This window comes from Myotis davidii, unplaced genomic scaffold, assembly GCF_000327345.1.
Source record: "Myotis davidii unplaced genomic scaffold, ASM32734v1 scaffold17, whole genome shotgun sequence".
Classification (NCBI taxonomy): domain Eukaryota; kingdom Metazoa; phylum Chordata; class Mammalia; order Chiroptera; family Vespertilionidae; genus Myotis; species Myotis davidii.
The window spans coordinates 3,030,941-3,058,461 of NW_006288624.1; the positions used below are offsets into that span (position 1 = coordinate 3,030,941).

At 53.2% G+C, this 27,521-nt stretch overlaps 1 protein-coding gene across 1 annotated transcript; it reads right to left on the reverse strand.

Annotated features, from left to right (window-relative positions):
• GALNT16 (polypeptide N-acetylgalactosaminyltransferase 16) lies at positions 1 to 27,118 on the reverse strand. Its single transcript, XM_015562005.1, has 15 exons — positions 27,065 to 27,118; positions 26,817 to 26,974; positions 24,149 to 24,247; positions 23,160 to 23,227; positions 22,341 to 22,406; positions 19,978 to 20,099; positions 17,229 to 17,316; positions 15,661 to 15,745; positions 15,186 to 15,289; positions 11,292 to 11,418; positions 10,352 to 10,444; positions 8,900 to 8,983; positions 4,455 to 4,596; positions 3,554 to 3,682; positions 1 to 2,178 (listed from the first exon to the last, which is right to left on the reverse strand). The coding sequence occupies exons 1-15, from the start codon at positions 27,116 to 27,118 to the stop codon at positions 2,035 to 2,037; spliced, it is 1,563 nt and encodes a 520-aa protein (XP_015417491.1). The 3' UTR covers positions 1 to 2,034.
• Between the last annotated feature and the right edge of the window lie 403 nt (positions 27,119 to 27,521).

Sequence of the window (27,521 nt, forward strand, 5' to 3'; positions counted from 1 at the left end):
TCGGTGTGAGAAGTGGTTTTATTCCAGGCGCGTGTTTCATAAAGACGAGGTCCTCAAGGACAGTGAGTGGCACATGCTTTGGTCAAGAAGAGGAAAAGCAAAAACAGAACAGGGCTGAGGCCCACAGATGGTGGCTGACAAGTGCCGAGCCTGGGCTGGCGGGGAAGGAGGGGCCTTCCTGAGCCGCAGTCCTCTTACATCCCAGAGAAGCCCCCGCTCCCCGGCCCCAGAGGTCCACTCTGCCCGCCGGGGTGAGCACGCACCACGGAGATGGTGGTGGCCAAAACACAGCAGAGGATGGGAGAGGTGCGGCCCCCACGCTGTGACCACGGGGTGCACGCTGGGGCACAGGAACACTGCGGAGCGGATGCCAGTGAGAGCCAGGAGGTGAGGAAACCATTGAGAGCCCTCCGGGTGGGTCCTGCCCCAAGGGCTGCATGGAGGGAGCAGGCGACAGCAGCTCAGGCGCACCAGGGAGAGAGATGGGCATGGCAGCTGAGGTCCATGGCAGCTCCAGTCCAGAGCCCTTTAGGGGTCAAGGGCCTCTGTAAGAAGCTGGGGAAGCCGATGGACGCGCTCCTTGGGAAACTGCGTCTATGCACACACATGCACGATTTGGGGGAGAATTTCAGGAGATTCCTAGGCCCTGTGGAATCCATGAGCTCCCAAGGCTGGCCTCAGGCTAGTTTGCTTTGGGAGGGGGACCCCAGGGTTCCTGGCACCACCAGTCTTTTGTCCAAGATCACACTGCCTGAGCCGGTGGGGTGGGAGAAGAGGAGCACGGGGAATAACAGAAGTGGTTCCGAGACCAGGCCAGGGGTGGGGGCAAGGCCCAGTGACTGTGAGAAGTACCGGGGACCTTGCTACACAATCCGGAGTCACCAGCCAGCCTTCCGCCCGCTGCAGTGACTGACCTTCTGGGGCCTCCCTCCTGAAGTGCGGGGGGGCGGGGGGGGGTGGAGCATGAGGCTGGGCCTGGATGACTTTCTCCCTAATGACGTAGGGAGCGCCGATGCCCCAGACGGAGGTCCCGTTCTTACGGGCCCCCCCATTCCATCATGCTCTGTTTACAAAGGCAAAGGCTTTGGAGAAGGCAGCGTCACTGCGAACGCGGACATGGCAGCTCAGTGGTGCATGGCAGGGTGGCTGCCTGTCCTTACAGGGTCTTCGTGGTGGGCCCAGACGAGGGGCACAGGGCGCCAGCAGGTCAGTAAGGCCCAGAGGGCAACGTCTTGTCCTGACACATGACCAAACCGAAGTGGGATCTGTGTAATACACAGTGTCCCAAGCCTGCCCCTGAAGATTGCCCGGCAGCCTCTTCCTAAGAAGTGGGGACCAGAGCACAGGACGGGGGTGGGCACCGTGCCCGGGGGCTGGTGCGGCCTGGGAGGTTGGGTGCCGGGAAGAGACCTACTCTTTGGGTGCTGTGCTGCTTTCCTGTCCACGTCCTTCCGCAAATCACCCATCCTCTGCTCCCGACCCCGTCCCTCCCACACCCAGCCCAGCACCTGCCTGGGACAGGCCACTGAGCTACTCACTTCCCTCTGGCTCTCCACCCACACTGCAGGTTGCCCCCCACCTCCCAGCCTCGGTTTCTCCATCCATGCCACCTACATCCTCTCTCATGATCCCACAAACAGGGCCTGTGACAGTGGGGACCCTAGGCGGGCTTCTGTCCTTGATCTACCCAGACAACGACGGGAGGGCACCCAACCCACTGCCCAGGCCCCCAGGAAGGAGAAGGGAGGGGACAAAGATGTGAGGGCACCTGCCCAGTCTCTACCCAGTAGCGGTCCAGCATCCTGGTCTTCTTCTCTCCCGGGGTGAGGGCAGGTCGGCAGCCTGGGCATCGAGGCACGCCCCCATGTCCGCCCTGTGCAAGCTCTGGAGAATGGTGTCTCATGGCAGGGGTGTTTGCTGATGGTTCCGGCAGAAATGTGAGGAGATGGGAACGGCCCGCTTTACACTCCCCCACCCTAATCCCTTCCAGTCCCAAAGTCTCATGCAGAAGGTACAGGAGGCCCCGGGCTGCCATCATGTGTGCGGCTGCGGCAACAGCTGCCACTGCTGGGCGGGGGCGTCAGCCTGGCACTTGCTGGTCACCAGCTGGGCGGGCTGGGCCTCCAGGCAGAGGCCGCTGACCGAATGCTGGATGAAAGAGGCTTTTCTCCTCCATCTCTGGGGGGAGAAGCAGGGAAGGCGGAGAAGGAGAAAACAGTGATTAACAGTGAGAACAGTGCTCACACCTTCATGGCACATGCATATGCCCAGGACACCCCTGCCCCCCGTTTAAACAGCCCGTGTGTCCCTTTCATAAGGGGCCCCCTCCGCACACAAGCTTTGAGCCGAGACTCCCAATGCACGCTTGTTCTGTAGTTTGGCATGAAGTCAGTGTCTGGATCAGAGGCCCATGGGCTGAATCTAACCCAGAGATGTATTTTGTTTGGCCTGCACAGCGTTAATTTAAAAGTTGGCTTAGTTGCCACAGAAGGATCTGCGTTTCCAGCTTCCCTTCATGGCCGCCTGGGGCTGAGGGAGCTGCTGGGCTGTAACTGGACCGTGCCCTCAGTTCACCTGAGCCCCGCCCGGGCTTCCCCACTGCTCCCCGGGGACACTTGAGCTGGAGTTCCTGGACCAGGTGAATCTTTGACTCCTTCGGACGAGATTTCTTCTTCCTGCAGCTCTAAGCTTCGCCCTGGCCTATGGCTGTGCAGCCGGGACCTACACCCCGTTCGTGGGAACTGGCTGCCATCTCCGCAGAGAGGAAGAGAGGCCAGCAGGATGGAGGGGGCCCCTGAGTCCCCACAAGAGTCATGAAAGGCCTCCGGGGTCAGTGCCTTCCCCTCCTGGGGCCTCCTCTTCCCCAGGCCTGACAGGGGAAGGAGAGCTGTCCCGTAGAACATTTTGGAAGTGCCTGGATGGAGGACGAAGTGTGGCTGGCAGCACAAGTTGGAAGTCACTCTGCATTTGTGTCCCCAGTCAGCCAGCAGTCAAGAAATCCTTACTGAGCATCGACTACGACTACGCGACTACGCGCTAGGCTGACTGTGGGCGAGGCATCACACTTACCCGGGTTTGAATCCGAGCTCCACCCCATCCCAGCTGAGTGAGCTAACACTGATCTCTCCAATTTAGGGAGCCTCGGTCTTGTCCCCTAAAAATGGGTAGTGCTAGAGCCTTTGTCGGGGGTTGCTGGGAGGATTAGATGGGGTGATCCATGTAGAACTCCTAGCAGAGCTCTCAGTAAAAGCGAACCTTTATTTTGGCTGTGGGGTTGTCAGAGGCCAGGGACGGTGCTGCCAGAGTCTGTCCTCACTCAGCTCCCAGCGGGCAGGACAGACAGTTAACAGATATTTGCCTGAAGAACCTCCTCATGAGTAAGATCATGGACTTGACTCGGATAATGACGGAGGCCTGCACAGGTCCTCATTCCCGAGTGTTTATTGGAGTCTGTATGTCTCAGCCTGGGGCTCCCCTGCAAGGGGCTGCCACCCCCACTGCCTGTCCCCCTGCACATGCTGGCCACCCTGAGCCCAGGGACGAGGAGGCTTACCTGTTTGCCTTCTCTCGGGTTGCACGTCTGTAGTCCGACCGGGGACCCAGGGGAGATGGAGGCGGAGGTGGAGGTGGCGGTCAGGCACTTCCCCTGCTGCTGGATGAGGTGGTCACTGAACAGCCATGCCTGCAAGACAGGGACCAGGAAGGCTGAGCAAAAGTACAGCAATGGAGCCCTAGCTGGTTTGGCTCGGTGGGGATAGAGCATCGGCCTGTGGACTGAAGGGTCCTGGGTTCAATTCTGGTCAAGGGCACATGCCTCTCCCTCTCCCTTCCTCTCCAAAATCAATAAAAAATATTTATTTTTAAAAAAGTACAGTGATGGATGTGCAGGTTGGTTATGTGATATAGCAAATATACTGTATATTGTGGTAGAGTTTTCTAGTAGGGGTGGGTGTATGGGTAGTCACTGTACAATTCTCTTAACTTTTCTATATGTTTGAAATTTTTCATAATAAAACATGAGGGGAGCTTGGCTGTAGCTGGCCAGAGGGCCATGGAAAACGACAGGGCATGGGACCGGGGCAGCCATGACGGGGGCTCCGTGACCTGCTCTGGTTTTGACCTGGGTGCATCGGCATTCATATTTTGCACACGTGTCCTGGATGCCCTGCTCCTGCCATAAAAGCTGACCACAGCTGCGTCCAGGAGAGAACTGGGTGCTGTTTGGGCAGCATTTCTCCCTCTGTAAGGGTACAGTGGGCGGGGCACAGAGGGCAACTGTGTCACAGGCTGGAAAGGAGGGGCAAACGTGGCAGGAGCAGACAGAAGCAAGGAGCAGAGTGGGAGGACGGTTGGCAGGGTCCCTGGGAAAGTGGGTTTGTGGAGGGTGTAGGCAGAGAGGATGAGCATGAGCGGAGGAAAGCCCCTCACCCCACTCTGGGTCCTAAGCAACTTACCTGTGGTGCTGGCGGGTTCTTGGCAGACCCCCTGCAGGTCCCCACTCCGAGCAGGAAGTTACCAGCTGTGTCCTGGCCCTGGGATTCCAGGCAATTAACTCCTTGCTTAATGATGCTGGGGAGCACTTCCTTCACTGGGACCCTGAGAAAAGGCAGGGCCAGGCTTGTTTCCCTGCCCTCCTCAGGGCTTACCCATGCTTGCCCAGAGGGCAGCCCCTCAGCTCTTGGGGCACGGAGGTGTCAGGGGAGAGGGGCACCAGGCAGGGGGACAGGCTAGCTGGCAAGGAGGGGAGAAGGGGGAGAAGGGAGCAGGGATTCCTCAGGGAAGACAGGCCTGGGCCCCATTGGGTTCTGGGTAGCGCCAGGAGCCCAGGGACTGCCTGGAGGCTAGATCTGGGAGGACCCTGGGAGAGAGAGCTTAGGCCAGAAACCCAGGACTCCCCAGTCCAGAAAGAGGAGAACCCGGGGAGGGGCGGGGACTGAATGAGGGCTCAGTAAGCAATCTCAGAACAACAGGGAAGGGGCACTTTAAAGAGGCCAATCCTATATAATAAAATCCTATGCACACTGACTACCAGGGGGCAGATGTTCAATGCAGGAGCTTCCCCCTGGTGGTCAGTGCCAGGTTCAAGGCTGGTGAGCACAGCAGCAGTGGCTGGAGCCTCTTCTGCCTCCATAGCAGCGCTAAGAACCCCTCAGGGGATATCTGCCTGCAAGAGGGCACAGGCTGGGCTGAGGGACACTGCCCCCCCGCCCCCAGTGCACGAATGCTGTTCACCGGGCCTCTAGTGTAAAATAAACAAATATGAAAATGTGTTCAATCTCACTAACCAGCCTCAAAGAAGTACAGACTGGACAGCACTGTTTGATGACCACATCAGTATGTGCATGTTGTGTATTTATATACATATAAAATGTAGTATATACATATGTAATAATACACATAAATATATATACTTAATATCAATGCCCAGTGTTGGCCCTAGCTGTGGGATTGGATCATCGCATACTCTACCGGCAAAAGCACAAACTAGCCTAACTGTCCTGGAAGGCAATGTGTTATTACTGTTATGTATCAAAGGCCTTACAAATGTGCACACCTTTGTCCTGGCCGGTTCTTCAGTGGTTAGAGCATCGGCCTGTGGACTGAAGGGTCTCAGGTTCGATTACTGTCAAGGGCACGTACCTTGATTGCAGGCTCAGTCCCTGGTGCCAGTTGGGCACGTGTGGGAGGCAACCAATCAATACATCTCTCTCATATCGATGTTTCTCTCTGTCTCTCCCCCTCCTTCCAATCTCTCTAAAAAAAAAAAAATCAATGGAAAAGCAATCCTCTGGTGAGGATTAACAACAAAAATGTGCACACCTTTGACCTCATCATCCCCACTTCAGGAAACTGAATATCCTACAGCAGTAATTGTAGATGTGTGCAGAGATTTAGTTTAAAAGACATTCATCAGTGCTCGCTTCAGCAGCACATATACTAAAACTTGGACGATATTCATCAGAGTGGCTGAGTGCATGAAAACATTGAAAACCCGCAGATATCCAACAATAGAGGGTGGGCAAAGAAAACTGATTCATCTGCAAGATGGAAAACCCTTTAGCTATTAAAAATGACTGTGAAGGAATATCTGCTAATTTGGGCAACTGTTAAGTAATACAGGCATTTCAAAATACTGTATCATTAAAACACTTTATATGCACAGCAAAAATATGCATAAACACACACACACACACACACACACACACACACACACACTGACATGAGACACAGCGTCTTACCCTGTGGGCAGTAAACTAAGAAGGCGCCGGCCCAGCAGAAGCAGGTTTGTATACGTGGGTTTAGGAGGTTATACACGATCTTGGATTGTGGACCCATGGGGGTGATGGGGAACCAGGAGGGCTTAGAGTCTGGCCACGTGCCTAACCTTGTCTGCCTCCTGTCACCTCGGTCAGGAAGAGAACTTGGGCAGGGACAGGGGTGACATCAGAGCACTCTGGCATTCTTCGATGCAGACATCCTCCTATAGGGTCTCGGCCAAACTGGGTCTCCTTTCCTCAGCACCCCTGGCAGCCGTGTGGGCAGCTACTAGAATCCCCTTTGGAAGGAAGTTGGTAATCTTTGGGCCAACTGATCTCCTTTCTAAGCCCTGGCCTCTCCCTCTGAGGAAAGGGGCATGAGCAGTGGACTGGGGAGAACTCATCCGGATATGAATGAGGTGTGTGTTTTCTACCTGAACAGCAATAAATCATTTTTCACTTTCACGCAGTGACAGAACAAACAGAGGCTGACTTATGCTCCTCGTTTAACACAGCTGGTTTCATCCACTGGCTTGCCTTGGGATCGATCCATCCAGGTTTCTGACAGCTATAAAATACTTCTTCCTCTTGGTCCTCAGGGGATGACGTGGGACACTCTGTGTGGGGACTGGGGTGAGGACTGGAAGGATACCTTCAATCCCCCTCCTCAACTCCTCCCCAGGCTCCCCAGCTCCCACCAAGGCCTGGAGTCCATGGCTCCATCCACATGCGGTGTGAACGCCAACAGAATGTAAAGAAATGGCTTTTCCCTCAGAAATGACACGTCTGAATGAAACCATCCCCTCAAAAGCGGTCACTTGAGGAAGTTGTTTATTATACTTTTTTAAAAAAAAAAAATATTTTATTGATTTTTTACAGAGAGGAAGGGAGAGAGATAGAGAGTCAGAAACATCGATGAGAGAGAAACATCGATCAGCCGCCTCCTGCACATCCCCCACTGGGGATGTGCCCGCAACCCAGGTACATGCCCTTGACCGGAATCGAACCTGGGACCTTTCAGTCCGCAGGCTGACGCTCTATCCACTGAGCCAAACTGGTTTCGGCTGTTTATTATACTTTTACAAATGCATGTTCTTCCCTTCACAGCTATCAACCAGGGAGCTTGGCGTTATCCCAGTTGCCAACTCTGTTCGGAGGATGCTGCCATTGCTCAAATGATTTTGGAATTCCTTAGAAACTGCTCCCAGTGTCCGTTTACTTTCGTGACTTGTTTCAGTCTTGTCACACTGTATTTGGGACCCAGGATGATCTTATCTGGGTTAATCTAGCTTATTCACTGGTCTTGCCTCTAATGTAACTATGGCTGTTTTTCAAAAATCAAATCTTCCCTTCATAGATATGCAAGCTCTAAGGGGGGCGTGTTCTGGAAAGCCGCCCGGCATCTTCAGGAGAAAGCCTCACAGTGGGTAACCCGCTCCCCAAGCTGACAGCTATGGAAGGAAGAATGCTAATTTCTAGGTTATTATTGAGGCTTATTGACTATGCAATTCATTCCGTCAAAAATATTTATTGAGAGCCCATTCTGTGACAGACACTGTTCTAGGGGCTGGAGATAAAGCTGTGGAGGAAACAGATAGACACCTCTACCGTGGAGCTTACAGTCACATGTGGGGAGAGGACCACAAAACTACCTGGCCAGGTGTGTGCCAGGTAATGGTGAGGGGACAGAGGAAAACGAAGCAGGAGTGCTGGGGACGGGTGTTCAGGGGAGGTGTCCCTGAGAAGGGGACATTTGAGCAAGACCTGAAGGAGGTGAGGAAATGTGGATATAGCCGAGACACTCAAAAGGATTTTGAAATAAGAAAGAAAGTATGGCTGTAGCCCGGCCAGCATGGCTCAGTAGTTGAGTGTCGACCTATGAACCAGGAGGTTACAGTTCGATTCTTGGTCAGGGCACATGCCCGGGTATGGGCTCGATCCCCAGTCGGGGGAGTGCAGGAGGCAACTGATCAATGATTCTCTGTCATCATGGATGTTTCTATCTCTCACTCCCTCTTCTCTCCTCTCTGAAATCAATAAAGATATATTTACAAATAAATAAAAAATAAATAAAAATATTTTTAAAAAGTGGCTCACGCCATTTTCAGGTTGCTTCCAAATTTGCTAGAGCAAGCACTTCCCCAAGCCTTTCCAGTCTTTATAGTTACACGGGTAAGGGATGCATGATATTTGTCTAAGAGTGATGAATCATGATTCACAGGAACCCAGCCCCCATTGTTGGTTGCTTCTTGATTTCTCCCCCGCAGCAGAGAAGCCTATAGTGAATGTGTACTTGTCAATAGTTGTTTGGGTTTTTTTTGCTTCAGTTGCTTCATTTCCTTAGAATAAACTCCCAGGAGGGAGAGAACAGAGTGAAAGGGCACGCCCATTTCTGTGGCCGTTGCTACACAATGCAGCGTTGTTTGCCTAAAGAGCCAATGTCTGTTTCTGGCTCTAAGACCCAGTCTGTTAACTCCTGGTAACATCCTTCCAGTTCCCCCTCAGCCTTCACATGAAGATAAACACGGACAGCTAGAAAAGCCAGCCGGAGAGCCTGGGATGGGGAGACTCGGGGTCGGGGGGGTCCCCCAAACTGCCGGCCCCCACCCAGGCCAGATGCACAGGCTGATGGTGGCACTCACGTGAGCTCTGGGTAGACGTTCTCCAAGTACCAGCGGAAGGACTTGCAGTTCATCTTCTTCCTCTGCTCGATCCTCGAGGCCACACTGCAGGAGGAGGCCAGGCTCAGGCTTGGGCTAGTGGGCACGGGAGGAAGCCCCAGGGAGGACTGGCCGGGCTCCCTCCTTAGCGGGCCAGGCCAGGAGGCTGGGTCTCAGCCGGCCCTCCAGCCTCTGCCACCTGCCTCAGGTCATTCTCTGACTGTTGAGTTCACCCAGGTCTTCTGGCCACTCCTCATTTCTCTCCTCAAATTCCTGCTCACCTTTTAAGATCAGCCCAGCCTGCAGGGGGCCCAGCTTCAGGCTTCTCACTCCTGGAGCCCTCAGCCAGCATCACACATACCCTCAGCACAGGCTCATACCTCCACAGAGAGCAGAGCCCTAATGAACTTGAGTTTCCCTTCTGTGCACAACAAGAGGAACAGGCGGTAGAGGTCTCGCGGGAATCCCAGCCAATCAGACCGTCTAAGGTGTGGGTGGGCACACAGGTTGGTTTCCTCACTTTCCTCAGCGACACTGACCATCACGGCCACTGACATGCCCCTCACAACCTCTCTGAGCCTCAGTTTCTTCTCCAGTAAACTGAAGCCATAACCAGCCACCTCAGGAGGTTTTGGTGAGAATCAGATAAATGAAGGGACGTAAGTGCTTAGCACAGGGTAGGTCCTCATAAAGGCTAGCTCCCACTAAAAGAAGTGGTCAGTGATAAAATTCTTTTTTTAAGAGATAGCAATAACTAAATAGAGGGAGGAAGGTTCATTGATGATCACTAGTAATTCATTCTGACTACGACCTTAAATAAGAAATAGATGCATCTTACATTACAATCCAGTTTCCCTGTTTGCAAACACACAGACGCGTATAACTGAAATAGCTGAAATATCGCAAAACACACCACCACCCTCACTGTCATAGCCTGTTATTTTCTATTCTGTTCTGTACAGATCTACAGTGTTCTCAGTCCCTCTCATTTTTTTAAGACAATGCTAGTGACAACCCACTAAATTGATTTCATAACCAATCTGCATGTTGGAAATGCTTAACCAGACTGTAGTCATAACAGCCGGAGACAGGAAAATAGGCTAACAGCTCCCAATCACATTGGGAACAACCGGGGGTGGAGACAAAACCCGAAGTGTTTTCTGCAGACGGTTCATCCCTAAGCGCTCCCACAGATGTCCCTCTTCCTGCAGGCGGCTTGTGCACAGGCACTTTCCCACAAACAGCCCTCTCTGTTTATCCCCCCCCCCCCCCCCCCTGGACTGCATCCTCTTCAAGGACCAGTGTCTTCTCTCTGCATTGCACACGGAGCAGGGGCTCCGTTACGAAGCGCACTGAGTGCCTACACGCTGTACTCTGGCTAAAGTTGTGCTAACCTGGGTGGAGGGAGGCAAACAGGGCTGGGGGAGGGCCCACCTGCCGAAGGCCTTCCCGATGGCCGAGGGCCGGGCCTCGTAGTAATATTGCTTGTATTCGTCCATCCACACCTCGGCAGTGCGCTTGGTATTCCTAAAGGAGAGGAAGGAGCAAAAGAAGGTCACCAAGGCGGCGACAGAGGTAGGGTTAGGGCCAAGATCAGCTCTGTGCATTGATGAGACCATGGGGTGGTGACAATCTCAGGAGAGGATGCAGAACAACACTGACTGGGATGGTATAAATGAGCATAATCTTTTTGGAGAACAATCTGTCAATAGCCACCAACTTATGTATACTCTTTGACGCTCTATTCCCAGGAATCTATTCTATTGACAGACCTGCATGTGGGCAAGAAGGACATGTACAAGACTATTTGTTTAATAAACATTGGCAACCACCTAAAGGCCCATCGGTGGAGGATGATGAACTGCTTCTACATGACGGAGTACTGGGCCACCTTGGAAAACAATGCCACGCTTGATAAGCACTGACGGGGAAGGATGTCTGCAATTCAGTGGTGAGTGGCAGGACAGCGTGCTGCATAAAATCACAGAGCAGGGTCCCATTTACATAAAAACACAAACCCACGGTGTACATGCGTCTCCCTCTCTCTCTCTCTCTCTCTCTCTCCATGAACTGTAATGTGAAAATGTATGAAAAGGCCTGTGGCTAGGGATATGGATGGGCAGACGCTGACCAAGTCAGAGTCAGGACACGGCATCCGCGCCATGTGAGTGGGGGCAGCTCCCAGTCGGTCATTTGGCTGGTTTTCCAAGACCCTCAAGGACAAAGATGGTCAAGGCAACAGCCCAACTTCATCCTTCCACCCTGAAAGTACCTGGGAGGGGAGGTGGGGGAACCAAGGCCCAGAGAGGGGGTGGCTGCTGAAGTCATTGACAGGACTGGCTCCCAGCTCAGAGCTCTTGGTTCTGTGACCTACCTGATGTAGGTGAGGGCGTTGCCCTCAGGGAAGTTGTAGGGATGCCGTTTCCTGAAGACGTGGCCCACCCGGCTGCAGGGCACGATCTCCAAGCTCCCTCCGCACATCCACACCCTGAAGGAGAGCTCTGCGGGAGAGGGGAAGGGAGAGGGAGTGTCAGGAGGGGAAGGAGTCCGTGGGCAGAGTCCCTCTGAGTGAAGATGGGGAGGGGCTGGCCTCCCTTCTCCTTGTGTCTCACTGGAGGCACCTGCTGGGGTCAGAGCTCCTGGGCTGTTTACATAGGTGCCCTCACTCCTGACCTCACCACATGCCTGTGCACACACACCCTCCCTACATACCCATCCCCCCCACACCCTCCACACACACACACACCCCATACCACACATACACACAATCCCTCCACACAAACTCCCTCCACACCCCCCACACACACTACACATACTCACACACCCTCCACAAAATCACCCCTCTACACACATCACACACTCATACCCTCCATACATACCACATAAACACACCTTCCACACACCCACCCTCTACACACTCTCCATACAATGCCCTCCACATACACCCCTTCCACACACACCACACACATCATACACAGACATCTTACCCACACACCCTCCACCCACCCTCCACCACCACACACACTCTGGGCTCTGGGGGAGCAGTGGGAAAGCTTTGAAGGAACACGAAGACCACAAGTAGAAGGAAAAGTGAATCAAATGGCAGCATCACTTCCAGCCTCTGTCCAGAGAGCCCCCGCAGGCACAGCTACATCTGCTCATCGGCCTGTCTGGGCACCTGCGAGGTTGGAAGACTAGCCACCAACTAAGCCAGCTGGCTGCCCCCACCTCCCTCCTGCCCAGGGTTTCCATGTACAGGCTGCTGGCCCTCTTCCTGTGGGTGTGGTGGTGGTGCTGAGCGAGCGTTTGCACATGAGTGGAACCCAGTCTATCAGGTGAAGTAAGTACAATGGAGAAAAAGGAGGCCCGTGGGGGATGGGAGCGGGCGAGTGGCTCTGGGGTGGGGGCTACAATTTTAACTAGGCTGCTTAGGGAATTTTCACTAGGCTGTCCCTGAAAGGGGACGTTCGCACTAAGGCCTGAAGGAGGTGAGGACCGAGTCATGCGGCTCTCGGGGGAGGGGCATTCTGGCAGAGGGATAAGCAAGGGCCAAGACCTAGAGGGAAGAGCATGGCCGGCAAGGTCGAGGCTCAGCATGGAGGCCCGGCAGCCGGAGTGGAGTGAGGTGGGGCAGAGCCGATGTGTGTTTGCTGGGGAAAGGCAGGCGTCAGGATTTGCGTTTTGCTCTGAGTGATGCAGGGGCCCTGGCAGGGCCTTGAGCAGTGGAGTGACAAGATCTGACTGCGCTTTGAAAGGATCCCAAATCTAACTCCCAAGGATTTCATATCCTCCCCCATCCCCCCACCCCCACACACACTCACACACACACACACTCAAGGCGACCTCTGGCTCCTGAGTGTGGCTCTCCCAAGGCACACAGGAATGAGCCTGAGGTTGGGCATCTCCCTTTCTTCAACAAAGAAACAAAATGAAAGGCCCCAACCACCAGCAGCAGGAGTCTCCCAGCTCAAAACTATGGCTAAGCCAGAAATTCCTTTGAATTTCTTCTAAGAAACAAAACCGGCTCCAGAACCCTCCCCGGTTCACCTTTCAAGTCTCCCCACCACTGAGCCCTTGCCTCAGGCAGAGTGTGAAGTTAGCTATTTGATCACTCCCTTGTTTCTCTGTCAGACCCCAGCCTAAAAAAAAAAAAAAAAAGAAAGAAAGAGAAGAAGAAAGGCCTCTGGACGCAGGAGCGACCCTTTGACCCTTGTTTCTCAGTCTGTAAGTCTTTACAGGAAACTGGCTTTGCCGAAGCTCCCTTCAGGCCGAGACCAGGACACAAAGGAGGTCACTTAGGCCTAAACACGTGAAAGGAGGTCAGAATGCAAGGTTCACCGCACCCCAGGCCCTAAGTTACTCCTGGTTTTGGGTGGGGATCGGGCCTGGATTTTTGTTGTTGTTTTAATAATTTCTTAGTGATTTCAGAGAGAAAGGGAGAGGGAGAGAGAAACATCAATAATGAGAGAGAATCATTGATCAGCTGCCTCCTGCACGCCCCCCACTGGGGATCAGAGCCTGCAACCCGGGCCCTGACCTGATTCGAACCTCCTGGTTCATAGGCCAACACTCCACCACTGAGCCATGCTGTCCGGGCGGGATCAGGCCTGTTTTAAGCCCCACTGCTCATCTGTTTCCTGATCAGGGAGAGAGAAGAAAGACCTGCACCTCACGTCTCAGAAACACAGACTGTGATTGATCATACCTCCCAGCACTGAGGAGGCTCTGGGCTAGGTGTGCCACACACCTGTGCGACATGGAGTTTCCTGACTAAAATATGGAAGGCAGCGTCCACCTCAGTTTTCTCACCTGTGAAATGGGTGAGATCCCACCAGCCCTATTTACTTCGGAAGAAGCCTGGCTAGGATGGAAAAGAAAGCAGTGAGAAAACGCGCTTCACAGGACTAGGTCCCTGTACTAGAAAGAGCAAGAACAGGCCTCTGATTTACAACCTCAAAGTATCTGCCCTGCTCCTAGTCCGGGAGGCTGCCTGTGTGGGCTGCACCACGGGGCTTCCTATCTGCGGGGCTCAGGTTCAGCCAGCAGAGGCATCAGCAGGAGATCAGAAGGGGGAGAATGAGGTTGGGTGTCCTCCCCTGACCTGGGAGCTGTGGGCTGGCTACAGGTGCCCCAAGACCACAATTCCTGTTGGAGGGCGCTCCTCCCCATCTTTCAGACCTGGGGGTGGTGACACCCTCAGGAGCAGTCCCCAGCCTTGCCCAATACTAAGCTGCTCCTGTGGTTCTCTCTCTCTGGCCCACACTATCCTTTAATAACCCCCTTAAATCATCCACGTCGGGTGTTCCACCTTTCTCTAACCTGAACCTCACCAGCAACCCTGGGAATTCCCTGGTTCTTCCCTTTCCGTCTGGGGTTAGAGTTCCTACAGCCCCAGAAGTAGTGATAATGGCTATCAGCACTGTGACATGCATTTTATTTATTTTAAATATTTGTATTGATTTGAGAGAGAGAGAGAGAGAGAGAGAGAGAGAGAGAAAGAGAGGGAGAGAGAGAGAGAGAGAGAGAGAGAAACATAGATGAGAGAGAAAGAGAGAGAGAAACATAGATGAGAGAGAAACATCAATCGGCTGCCTCCTGCATGCTCCCTCCTGGGGATCGGGCCTGCAATTCAGGCACGTGCTCTGACCGGGAATGGAACCAACGACCTCTCAGTGCATGGGACACTCAACCAATTGAGCCACACTTGCCGAGGTGCCATGCATTTTAACTCATCGTCGCATTTAGTACTCATAACAGCCCCTTGAGTAAACTGAGGCTTCGGGAGGCTTTAACTTGCCCAGGGATGAAAGCTTGTAAGTGATAGGATTTTCACCCAGTAACCCAGTAACCAGTAACCCAGGGTACTGGTTAAATGTAAGTGGTGGGATCAGATAGCCAGGATTTGCACCCAGGCTTATATTTAACCAGTGCCCTCTGCTGAACACACCCCCAGACTTTCTGGCAGGGAAGCAACAGGTGTTCAAGCTGTGGTCCATGATGCAGCCTGTATGTTCTTCCACATACATATCTAGCCATGTGGCCACAGGCTCCTCCTAATGACCTAATTCTCTTTGTTTATGAGCTGTGTGGTTCTGGAAAAACTACTTAACCTCTCTGTGCCACAGTTTTTTAATCAGTAAAATGGGGATAATAGTACTTTACCTCAGAGGGTCATTGTGAGGATTAAGTCCTTAGAACAGGGCCTTACGAATAGAAAGCGCTCAGTGTTACCTGTTACTAACATTGCTGTTAACATTTCCCAACTTACCGAAGTTCTCTCCCCCCCAGATATCCATCTGGGCATCATACTTTCCCAAGTGGTTAAACCAGGACTTGTCAATCACAAAGATTCCTCCAGCTATGACGGGAGTCCTGGGAGCAAGGAGATGAGAAAAGTAACACGTGACCTTAAGAAGCTGGAAGCCCCTCCACATGGCCCCAGGGTCCCAGGACCCCAGGCCATTGGCCCCAGAATCCCCTGCGTGCAGACTCCCTGGGGCCTCTGTCCTCTCTGTCCCTGGGGCCCAGAACAGAGTGAGCACTTAGACTGTACATCCTCAGAAGCCCCGGTGACTGATACGGCTTCCCCTCCCAGGCCCCTGCTCCAGGGGAAGAAGGCTCTCTCCGGAGCTCACAGTAGCCCTGACCTTATGGGCTTGGTGGGGTCTGGCGGCTTCCCAGCAGCCTCCCAGGCCCTGCCCCAGGGGAAGAAGGCTCTCTCCGGAGCTCATAGTAGCCCTGACCTTATGGGCTTGGTGGGGTCTGTCCTGGCAATCTTCTGCTCCAGAGGGATCTGCTCCCACTTGAAATGCAGGCTCCAGTCGAATCCTAAGGGACAGACAAGGGTGAGGACGGAGCTCAGGGCTGAGCCTTTGGTGGCTGTTGCCCCCTCACTCTACCACCCCTCAGAGCCTCCCGTGATCCGAGCCCAGCTCACAGAGAGCCCTGGGCAATTCGTGTAGTCGTTCCTTCATTCAGAATGAGACAGGTCTCTGCCCCTGTAGCGTTCCAATCTACTGGGTAGGATAGAGACTACAAGATCAATCAATGAATGGATAATATGTCAGTCGGGAGTGAAAAGTGCTAAAAAAAATAAAGGAAGGGTGCCCATAGTATTCTGGTAAGGGCAGTCAGACGTTGCTCTCTGTTGAAGTGACATCTGAATATAGACCTGAATGAAGGACTGATCCATGTGGGTTTCTGGGGGAAGGGAATTCCAGGCAGTAAGTGCAAAGGCCCTGAGGTGACTTCCCAAAGGAGAAATGCCTGGCTCCCTTGAGAATCCCACTCAGTCCCATGAGCTAATTAATGGTTATGTCCACTTATTGGAAGTCGGGCTCCAAATATAAAATCCACTCTGCCCACGTGCTCCCAGCAATAGATTCTCTGGAACAGTCTGTTCCATAGAACTTGCTGCAATGACGGACATCTTCCATATCTGCACTGTCCAATCTGGTGGACACCAGCCATGTGTGGCTACTGAGCACGTGAAATGTGACTAGTGCAACTAAGAAACTGGATTTTGGATTTTATTTATGTTTAATTACTCTAAATTTAAGTAGCCAAATGTGGCTTTTGTCTATTGTATTGGACATACAGCTCTAAAGTCTTGACCAGGGCTGTCCAAAGGAAATATATATAATGCAAGCCATAGTTGTAATTAAAATCTTCCCAATAGCCATATCAAAAAGCAACAAGAGCATATGAAATTAAGTAATACATATTTAACAAAATATATCCAAAGTATTATCATTTTAACTTACAATCAATATAAAAAGTTACTAATTAGATATTTTACATTCATACTAAAACTTTGAAACCTGGTGCGTACTTTATACTTATAGCACATCTTGATTCAAACTAGTCCTATTTCAAGACCGCAATAGCCCAGCATGGCTTATGGCTACCATATCAGACAGCACAGATCCAGACCACTTCCAGGAGGTCCGTGTTAGCAATTCACGTAAGGTCGAGGGTTCCCCTCCCCAACCCCAAAATAGCAGTCATATCGTGTCCATCTACCAGGACTTGGCCATGGTCCCTGGGCTGGCATCACTTGGGAAGGGTGTGTCAATGTTTGGGGGGAGGAAGAGACTGGCTTGACTGCCACTGATCGTGCCAGGAGCCTGCCCCTGCTGGCTTGGCCCTTTGTCCTCACCCAGGGCTCAACCCAATCCCTTTTCATTTTCTGGAAGTAAGGGTGTCATGAGATCCTGGCACAGCTGGAAGAAGAGCATCAAGCCAGGGCTGTGGCCTGCCCTCACCTGCCTGGTTTCTGGTCTAGAGCCCCTCCCTTGGGAGCAGGACCCACCTCCGCGAAGGTCAGCCGATGCAGCAAGGTAAGCAAAATTATCCAGACTGATGACGTCAATGATGGGGCTCACCACGCGGGTGTGGTCCTAGGAGAGAAAAGGTGAGATGGTGTGAGGCCAGGGACTCTATGAATAAAGGGCCAGCTGCGGCTCTGGGAGGAAGGTCTCTCCGAGGCCTAAGGCCATGTACTCAGCATTTCCTGCAGGACAGTTCAGGCTCCCGGGAGGGGTCCTCATCATCACATCCAAGCTCCTGGAAGGTTCCACTTGGGTCCCACGGGCCCAATGCTCTCCCAGCCTCTTCCTCTCATGTCATGTTGAGCCTGCTGGAATCTCACCTCCTCCCTGAAGCTTTCCCTGATTGCTCCAGGCGGAGGATTTCTTCCTCTTTAAAGCTGCTCTCACAATTACAGTCTAGGCAATTCCCGGGACAGTGAATCACATGCTGCCTGAGGTAGTTCTTCTGCTGCTGGTCTGAGCCGTTGTTTTATTCACCGTGCCCACCTTTGTACGTGTTTGGGTTGCGTCTTCCCACTGGGCCGCCAGCAGCTTGGGGGCAGGGACCCTGTGTTCCCTGGGTGTCACTCCTTTCGTGCCGCATCCACTTCAAGGTCAGACTTACTACTCCCTTCATCACCTCCAAAACGTCGGTGGGTAATGCCAATTTTACTAAAGTTCCTTTTTTAAAAAAAATCCTCACCCAAGGAGTGAGGATATTTTATTTTTTCCACTGATTTTTAGAGAAAATGAGAGGGGGGTAGTGGGGGAGGGGAGGAGAGGAAGAGAGAGAGAGAGAGAGAGAGAGAGAGAGAGAGAGATGTCTATGTGATAGAGACATATTGACTGGTTGCTGCCCACAGGCGCCCCAACCTGAGACTGGGAATGGAACCTGCGACCCTCTGGTGCAAAGGCCAACACTCTAACCATTGAGCCACACCAGCCAGGGCTAAAGTTCTTTTTATGGGGTGGGGTGGGGAGGGGAGGGTAGTGGTGGTGGTGAATTATCATATAGCACATGTGAAGCTTAGCGCCCTCTATCAGCCCTCTGTGGAGGGAATGGGACACAGCCCCTTCTTTCTCTCCTTTCTCACACTCTGCACTGACCCTGAAAATCCTCTTGTCTGAAACTTGGAATCTAGCCCCGCCCCTCAGTTCACACCCCGTCTCAGGACAACACAAGCCTGGGGGGTGGAGGATCAGGGAGACCATCCATGGTTTCTCTGTGGGGCCTCACCGTATCCTTCTTAGAGACTTTTATAGACTGAGATATAATTCCCATTGTTACAGCAATTTTATTAGATATAATTGATATGCCGTAAAATTCACCATTAAAAAGTGTGAAATTCAATATTTAAAATTTTTATTTATTGATTTTTAGAAAGAGAGGAAGGGAGAGGGAGAAACATCGATTTGTTATTCCACTTATTTAGGCATTCATTGGTTGATTCTTGTATGTGCCCTGACCAAGGACTGAACCCACACCCTTGACATATCCGGATGTAGCTCCAACCAACAGAGCTACTGGGCCAGCACTCAGTGGTTTTCAGCATAGTCACAAGGTTGTGCAACCACTGTCTAATTCCAGGACATTTTCATCACCCTCACAAGAAGCCCTGTACCCATGAGCAGTCACTCCCTTCTACCCCCGCCCTCCAGCCCCTCACAGCCACTAATCCACTTTCTATTTCTATGAATGTGTTTACTCTGGCTATTTCACATAAATGCAATCATATAATATTTGTTCTTTAGTGATTAGTTTCTTTTACTTAGAATCAGGTTTTCAAAGTTCATCCATGTTGTAATATGTATCAGTACCTCATTCTTTTGTATGGTTGAGTGACATTTCATTGTATGGACGTACCACATGTTGTTCACCATTCATCGGCTGTTTCCATGTTTTGGCTATTCTGAATAATACTGCTCTGAACACTTGCGCACAAGTTTTTGTGGGAATGTTTGCACTTCTCTCGGGTTATGTCCAGCAGTGGAATTGCTGGGCCGTATGGTAACCCTGTTTAAACTTTGGAGGAACTGCCAGACTGGTTTCCATAGGGCTGCACTGGTGGACATTCCCACCACCGATGCGTGACTATTTTTGTCCCCATCCTCACCAGCACGTGTTACTGTCCATCTTTTTTATTATAGCCATTCTATTAGGTATCTTACTGTGGTTTGGACTTGCATTTCCCTAATGACTGAAGAATGTTGAGCATCTTTTCATGTGCTTGTTGGCCATTGTGTATCTTCCTTGAAGAAATGTCCATTCAAATGCTGTGCTCGTTTTTAAATTGGGATGGTTGTCTTTTGAGAGTTGAGTTGTAATCACCTCATCTGTCCAAATCCTCCCCATTCTAGAGAACAGCAGGCTCATAGGAGGGGCCCCCTGCCCTCATCTCTCCTTGAGAACACTGCTCTCTCCTCCCTCCTTCTCTGGCTTCCCAGCCTAACCCTCCCACCCCCACCCCTCCTTACCTCCCCAGGACAAAATCAATCATGCCCTTTTCTGTAATACCTTTATAGCTCACTCAGGCTTTCCTCCCGTTTAATCCTCACAGCAACCCGGTGGGACAAATATTACAATTATCCCCATTTTCAGATGAGAAGCTCAATGAGGTGGTCACTCAGGAGGTAGCAGACCATTGAGGCTCCCACTCTGCCTGCCAACGTCAAAGACGGTTCACACACCCTCATGCCAAGAACCTGGCAGGCACATCCCCCGCCAGAGCTCCCCCGGGGACACAGACTCACCTCCTGCACCCGCTGCAGCAGGGGCTGCAGCCACTCGGTGTTCACCTCACAGTGGCTGTCCAGAAAGGTGAGGACGGCGGCTGTGGCCACGTCCGCCCCGCGGACCCGGGACCGGATCAGCCCTGCAGGGGGAGCGGAGGGTGGTGCTGAGCCCATCTGCTGCCCAGCCATGCCACACAGTCTCGGGGCGCTCCGCCCGCAGGAGCGCAGGTTTCCGAGTCACTGTGATTGAACTTTACTTTGTACTTGTTTATTTCCTCTTTTTCTTTCTCTCGTCCATCCAGTAAGTGTCATTACTCCAAGGCCATTCTCAGAATGCCCTCCCTGTGCTAGACACTGTTCTGGGCTCTGAGGACCCACTGGTGAACAGTCAGAGTTCAGGGAATGGGAATTGCAGTAAAGTGTGGTTTGACACCAAAGGAGAACCAGGAACCAAAAGCCTTTCCCCACCTCCGGGAAACCCATGGCGGTCCCCTGCAGCCGCACCGTCATGTGTGACGTGGAGGGACTCCTCTGCACGAGGACAGGCTGGAGTTAGCACGTGCCCCCTCACTCACCTTAAGCATGTTATTTACCTGCTCTGAGCCTCAGTTTATCACCTTGAGATTCAGAGAGAGCACAATCCCTGCCTATGGGGGGGGTGCCTGGTGCCCAGGAGGCCTACATGTGCTAGGTTCTGCCCTGCGTCCACCTCTTTCCCCACAGGCTCGTCCACGGCTCACCGACAGTCAGACAATAGCCCGGTCAGGGGGTGGGGAATTACCTGGTGAGGAGAGAGGAGGCCCCGCTGGCCCCGCTAGGACAGGCGGGAGGGAGTATGGCATCTGTCCCATCTTTTCACTCCCGGGGTAGCTATAAAGCACCTAATTTAAACCTCCTTAATTTAATTACATAAATTCACATCTATGTTGGGCAAAACCCCAGGGAATAGCATATTCCCACACCTAAAGGCACCTCACAACCCTGTATAATAAGTCCTCACTTAATGTAGTACATAGGTTTTGTGACTTTAAGTGAAATGACATATAACAAAACCAGTTTTTTGCCATAAGCAAGAACTAAATTCCTATAGCAACTCATCAATGTTATAATGAAACCACATTATTTGAGGACCTACTATACTTAGCGATTTCTCTCTCAAGGTCCATTCCACTGTGAAGGTCCCCTCAGCCTGACTGGCCTTTCTTAAATATGCCCATCACATAAACCTCTCTCTCTCTCTCTCTGTCTCTCTCTCTCTCTCTCTCTCTCTCTCTCTCTCTCTCTCTCTCTCTCTCTCTCTCTCTCTCTCTCTCTCTCTCTCTCTCTCTCTCTCTCTCTCTCTCTCTCTCACACACACACACACACACACGCACACCTATCTTCATTGGCTCCCTACCATCTGCCTTATCAAGTCTAAATGCCTTTCTCTGGCTTAAGGTCCTCTGTCATCTACTGTCACTTTGCCCACTCCCCCTGCTGACTGACCAGATTCTCCTGGGAAGGGAGAGTGAGCAGAAGGAGGTGAAGGGGCGGGGCTTTGGGGTGATCCCTCTCCCTGGGTTGGGATCTGGGCTCTATTCATCCCCTCCCTGGGGAAATTAGTGAACCTCCTCAAACTCGTTTCCTTATCTACAAAATGGGGGTTATGGGCTATTATGAGGACTGACCGTGAAGAGCAGAAAAAGTGAATGCCTGCAACAGGATGAGCGCTCGCTGGGAGGGGCGGCGGTGGGGGGGGGGGCTACTAGCATTCCCTGTGTGCTGCACCTGACCCTCGCCTCTGCCTGTAGCGTCCTGGAGCCTGGAAAGCTCTCCCTTGCTCCCTGTCTCACAGCACCCCTTAGCCAATCAAGGCCCACTCCCTGGTCACCCGCCTTCCTCCGGCACCCTCTCCTCTGATCTCCATCCTAATAATTATAACCAGCCTGTTGCTGTGAATTATGACTCCTCGGCTGCATCAAAGCTCTCCCAGCGTAGAGACCACGTTTTAGACTTCTTCTGTGTCCCCTGGCGAGCAGTCTTATGCTGTCGCTGATGCCTAACCACCTCCTGGTTAGAAATGAGGTCCGTCTGCTTTATTCTGCCTGTGACTGTCCCGAAGCATTTCTATGTGGCCTATCTCATTTAACCTTACAATCACCGTGCAAGGCGGAAAGGGGACTGTTACTATCCCCATCTCTCAGTAGAGCAACCTGCCTACAGTCATGCTGGGACAGGGGCGGGCCTGAGAAACGGGAGGCTCTTTCTAGGGACTTTGGTTCTTGCCACAGGAATGCAGCAGGGCCATGCTGGTTTGCATGACACAGCACCCAAAGGGAGTGGGGCGTGCAGAGGTGTAGGCCAACAGGGGTCTGCGGTGGCCCCAGGGTCCAAGAACTTACCTTCCCTCCGGTCGTTGCGCAGGCACTTGACCTTGGGGATCCTGGTCAGGAGCAGGCAGTCTTCCGCTGAGGGTGGAGAGAAGGAAGCTCATTCAGATCACAGGTAGTCTGGCCGCCATTGGAACTGCCCAGGCCCAGGGAAAGGGCTGGGGATGGGCAGCGTGGAGGAGCATGGTCATCTCCAGTGGCCCTGGGTCCCACTCCCAGAACAGACTAAGGACTGCCTGTACTTATGGCTTTGCCCTCAGGGACGCCAGAGAGCGCCAGCACCATCACCAGTCTAACATCTGTGGAGCTAGACTGACAGGACAATCTTCTCCCTGTGACAGTTGTAATAAGGAAGGAGGCTGTTGATGCTTCAAATATTTAAAAATGTCATCTCGCCATAACTGGTTTGGCTCAGTGGATAGAGCGTCGGCCTGCGGACTGAAGGATCCCAGGTTCGATATTGGTCAAGGGCAAGCACCTTGGTTGCTGGCACATCCCTGGTAGGGGGTGTGCAGGAGGCAGCTGATCAATGTTTCTCTCTCGTTGATGTTTCTAACTCTATATCCCTCTCCCTTCTTCTCTGTAAAAAAAAAAATCAATAAAATATATTCTTTAAAAATGTCATCTCATTGGTGTCCCATCAAAACAACACCACTCCTTCCCCTCCTTGCAGTGCTGGGAAGGGAACATAGAAAAGACTGAAGACTCCGGGGGTTTGGGGAGGGGGCGGAGGCCAGCAGATGGTGGCCAGGACAACCTCAAGAGGGCTCGCCTCTGCATTCTGGGGAGATGGGGGTTTGGAGGGTGCAACGAAAGAAGGTGGATACTTACGATCTGAACTGAAGTCATCCACTAAAATGATCTCCTGGATCAGGCTGGCAGGAGTTCGGTTCAGGACACTGGAGCAGTGACGGGGACAGAGGAGCCCAGATTTAGGGGCCACTTCTGTTTACTTCTCCTGGCCATGGGGCTCCCCGCACCCAGCTCGGGGCCAGCACACTGGCCATGGGCAGCTGCTTGCAAACCTTTGGGCCCTGATCAATGAATGAGCAGCACCGTGTTCCTCAGGCTCTGTTAAGGGCCTGCTGACCTGCTGTCTGGCCCCCCAGGGACCTGGAACCCACGCCTCCCCCCGGTGGGGGGTGGATACTGCCCTAGTTTGGTGGTTGGGGCAGGACCTGCAGCTGCGCTGGCTGCCTGTCCGGGGCCCCAGCTGGACGGAGCTGCTGCCTGGAAGGCTACTGGGGCTTGTTCAGGCCTCATGAGTCAGGAGAAGTGTTTTCAGGAAGCCCCCCGACGCTTTCTCTCCCATCACCCCCACCTTCCTCCGCTCCCTGGGAAAGGAAACCCAAGCTTCTTTTTCCCTGGAATACCACTGGGCATGCCTTTTGGGATCCTATTCTCACTAAGTTCATTAAAGAAGCAGGGTGGGTAGGAGTTAGACTTGACCATAGGGCCAAGCTCAGGAGGACAGAGGGGCACCTGTCTCCGAATCACTGACAGGCGCCTACTGAGCTGGCATCATCCACCTGAGGCCTCACGTCCAGCCCTGCCTCTCCCCATTCCTGACCCTGAATTTCTGCCCTCCCCCTAGGAACCCAGCCTTGTGTGGGGCTGTGCATCTTGCTAACAACTGGACCTCTGGGTGTCCCCGACCCTGATTCACCAGCCCCGGCTTCAGGACTCCCCCTCCCAGGGCCCGCTGGTCTTCACCCTCCGGCCACAGCACCCCATCTCAATGTCCTCCCCCGCCGAGGGCTCAGCAGAGCACCGGGGCCTGGGGAGCAGGCGGCTGAGAGAGGTCCCCAGGCGGGGCTCACCTCTTCACCGTGCGCAGCAGGGTGGATCGGGCTTCGTTGTGGAAGGTGATGATGACGCTGGTGGCCGGCAGGTCCGAGGAGTAGGACAGGGATGGACAACTGGGAAGGGAGCAGAGAGGTCAGAGGGCAGCTGTGGGAGTGTCCTCAGGGCAGGTTTTGAGGCTTGTCTTTGTCCAGCCTGCTGCCCCCTGGAATACCTCTGTGGGACAGAGAAATAAAGCCTGCAGCCAGGACGTGGGTCTTGCCCCTTCACACCCACACTCCACCCAGCCTGGAGTCCTTGGAGGGACCCCACAGGCGGGGATGTGCAGGCCATGTGCAGGCACTGCCCCAGGTCTGGTCCCACAGACAGAACTCCCTGCCGATGGAGCAGCCAAGAGACAAGGGGAGGGGGGCGGGGGGGGGGAACTTTTGTTTGTCTCTGACACCCTGCAGCTTCTTCCTTCTTACCCCCCACCCCCAGTGACATTTGGTAGGATCTGGAGAGCAGTCACCCCCAGCCTGCTGTGCTGTGAATTCCTCCCTCTCGCTGCCCGTCCTAACAGCTGCCTGCTGACACCGGGCAGGGAGCAGCCTCGCCTCACCTCCGCCTCTGCCTCTCCGGGGCTCCTGAAGGAAACTGGCCTCTGAGAAGACAGCAAAGGCAGCTCCCGCCAGCCCACTCCCTCCCCAGCTACTCTTGCTCGCCATCCCCAGACACCACATTTTTGGTCCTTGGCTCCCCCTACCCCCACCCCCACCATGAAAAGGGAATGAAAACACTCAAACACTCCACTCCTGCCAGCCTTCAGCTGTCTTTCTGCGAAGGCGTTATTCACACTCCTGGGGCCTGGGGAAGGCGGCCACGGGGCTGGTTTTCATGGCAATCTTCTTTATTACAATTGCTCTCTGACTATTCCAGCAGTGACTATTTTTTCATTACAGCATTCATTCCACTGACAGCAGCTTACAGCCAGATTCCCAGGCCCATTTCTTGCAGAGCAGATGGGAGGCCCACAAGCCGGGGCCCCCATGGGAGAAATCCTGAGAGGCGGCAGAATAATTCTCCTTGAGGGGGCCACTACCTTGGATTTGAAGAGTCTCATTTTAAAATGTGTGTATCCCCAAGAGGAAATTCTCATGTAAGTTCTTTAGTGAACACTGAGAGGTTCAGAGTGGGGGTGGGTGGGAGGGAGGGCAGTAGTGACTCGGGCAGCCTCTCAATTCACAGATTTGGATTAGCAGGCCCTCCAGGCCCAGGGTCTAGGCTGGCCATGGTCAGGGCTGCCCATAAAAGGCCTCTGAGTGGAGTTGCATGGACATAACCTTGCAGGCTGGTGGAGAAAAGGGGAGACTGCCCAGGACTGAGAATTCCCAGGGCCTGTGCCAGCCGTTAGACCTGGGCGGGGGCCTTCCTGAGGAGCGGACCACTGCTCTGTTTGGTAGCATGAATTGTTTCTGGAGGCCGACAAGCCTGGCTGGGGTTAAGGACAGGGAGGACAGTCTGGGGCTCCCCCAACCCCGCATTCATCTCACCTCGCACAGGCTGCCAAGCCCACTGGGCTTCAGGCACACCTCCATGAGCGACAAGGCAGGTCCCCCTATCTCACACGTATCTTTTATAGCTGCTTCCGCAGAGCAACTGACCTGAGTTTTCTCTCCCACCCTCAAACAGGGCCAGCCTGGCGCTGGGTGCTCGCTCACCCTCAAACCAGGGCAGGGTGCATAGCTGGGCCCAACACGGCCCTATAGGCATCCCAAGCTGCAAGCACATGGGTGGGTCAGCTACGACAGCCCCTTGCTATCCTGCCTGGTGTCTGCACGGGGAGCAGAGAAGGCCCTCTTACCAGCCTGGGTTGGCAAGGAGCCCTCCCTGGAGAGAGGACACTGAGGGGAATCATGAAGGTATGTGTCGTGGAGGGGGGTTCAGGAGAGGAAACAGAGTATGAAGACGAGGAGGGCGAAGTATAGGATGGGGGAGCATAAGTGAAAAGAGTAGAGGCTCCGAGGGGAGAGGGGGCGGCTCCCACGTCTGGGTAAGGAGCTCAGACTGTTCCATAGGTGAGGGCAGGAAGAGGAGAGACCGGAGGTGGAGACTCATGTAAAAGAGACAGGACACAAGGGCCTGAACCAAGCGGGGGGCTGACTTGCCCAAGGTCCGTCACTCACACTGGGCAGAGTCGGAGCTGGGATTTAACATGGGAGGCTTGGTCCTGGTCTACAGTCTCTCCCAATTGCCACCCTGCGAGAACTAAGAACAGGACTGGGAAGCTTTCCTGGGAGTTTTAAGGAAGTGAGGGCAGAGGGGCGGGAAGAGAGGAAGGAAAGGGACGCCGTGGGCCATGCACAGCACTCCACGGTTCGCAGTGTGGGCAGGGCTGTGGCCCGTCTTCACCTGGGCACCCCCAGCAGGGCACCAGGAACACCTGGCGGTGGTCCCCTGGCAGGTCACTCTCACTGGGACTTCAGACTGAGGTGCTGAGGGGCCTCCCTGGTCCCAGCTGGGAAGGTCTCCTTGGGGCCACAGGAGTCCATAGCTGAGGGGGAGGGTTTGAAGTCTCAGTAAGTAGACTGAGTCTGAGGAAATCTCCCTCATTTCTTAAGTCCATGTAGCTGAAGAAAAACAAGCTAACTGGGGTTGGCCATTCCCTCCACCTTCCTTTCTCCGTCGGCACCCTGGAGGCCACACCTGTAGTGACGGGTGTCCCGGATGGGTCGGTCTGAGGTCAGCTTGTCGCTCTCCAGCTGGTTGAAGGCGTGCTGCCTGTAGGGGTCCTCTCCGGGCTTCAGCTGCTTGGCTGCCAGATACGCCTTCTCATCAAAGCCTCTGGAGGGTGTTCCTGTCACCTGCGACAAAGGTCAGCATCAGAGGGGCCCCAGGACAAAGTAGCCACTGTGCAAGGTCCACTGACTGCCAGGGGGAGCCAACAGCAAGACCTCATTTGTCCTTGATCCCAACTCCGTGAGCAGGAGATCATCATTTCCCCCCATTGTACAGATGAGGAGACTGAGGCTCAAGAAGTCAAAAACAGTATTTGCACGTGTGTGGGACAGGGAATATATGGAAACTCTTTGTACTTCCCGCTCAATCTTGTAAACCTAAAACTTCTTTTAAAAAAACAAACAAACTAAAACTGCTCTTTAAAAAAACGTGAAGGCTATTTTTAAAAAAGACTGCCCTGGCTGGTGTGGCTCAGCTGGTAGGAGCATCACCCCATGCACCAAAGGGTTGTGGGTGCAATTCCCAGTCAGGGCACATACACAGGTTTTGTGTTCGATCCCCAGTCGGAGTACCTGCAGGAGGCAACCGATCAATGTTTCTCTTTCACATCAATTTTTTTCTCTCTCTCTTGCTCCTTCCTTCTTCCACTCTCTTTAAAATAAAACATATCCT

Excerpts from the sequence above, each read along its gene's own strand:
- GALNT16 (XM_015562005.1), bottom strand. The coding sequence starts at position 27,118 with ATGGGGGGAAATGATGATCTCCTGCTCACGGAGTTGGGATCAAGGACA. Across the intron at positions 4,597-8,899 it reads AACGTCTACCCAGAGCTCAC|GGTCCCAGTGAAGGAAGTGC; the intron begins GTGAGTGCCACC and ends GCCTTTTCTCAG. Across the intron at positions 3,683-4,454 it reads AGAACCCGCCAGCACCACAG|GCATGGCTGTTCAGTGACCA; the intron begins GTAAGTTGCTTA and ends CCTGTCTTGCAG.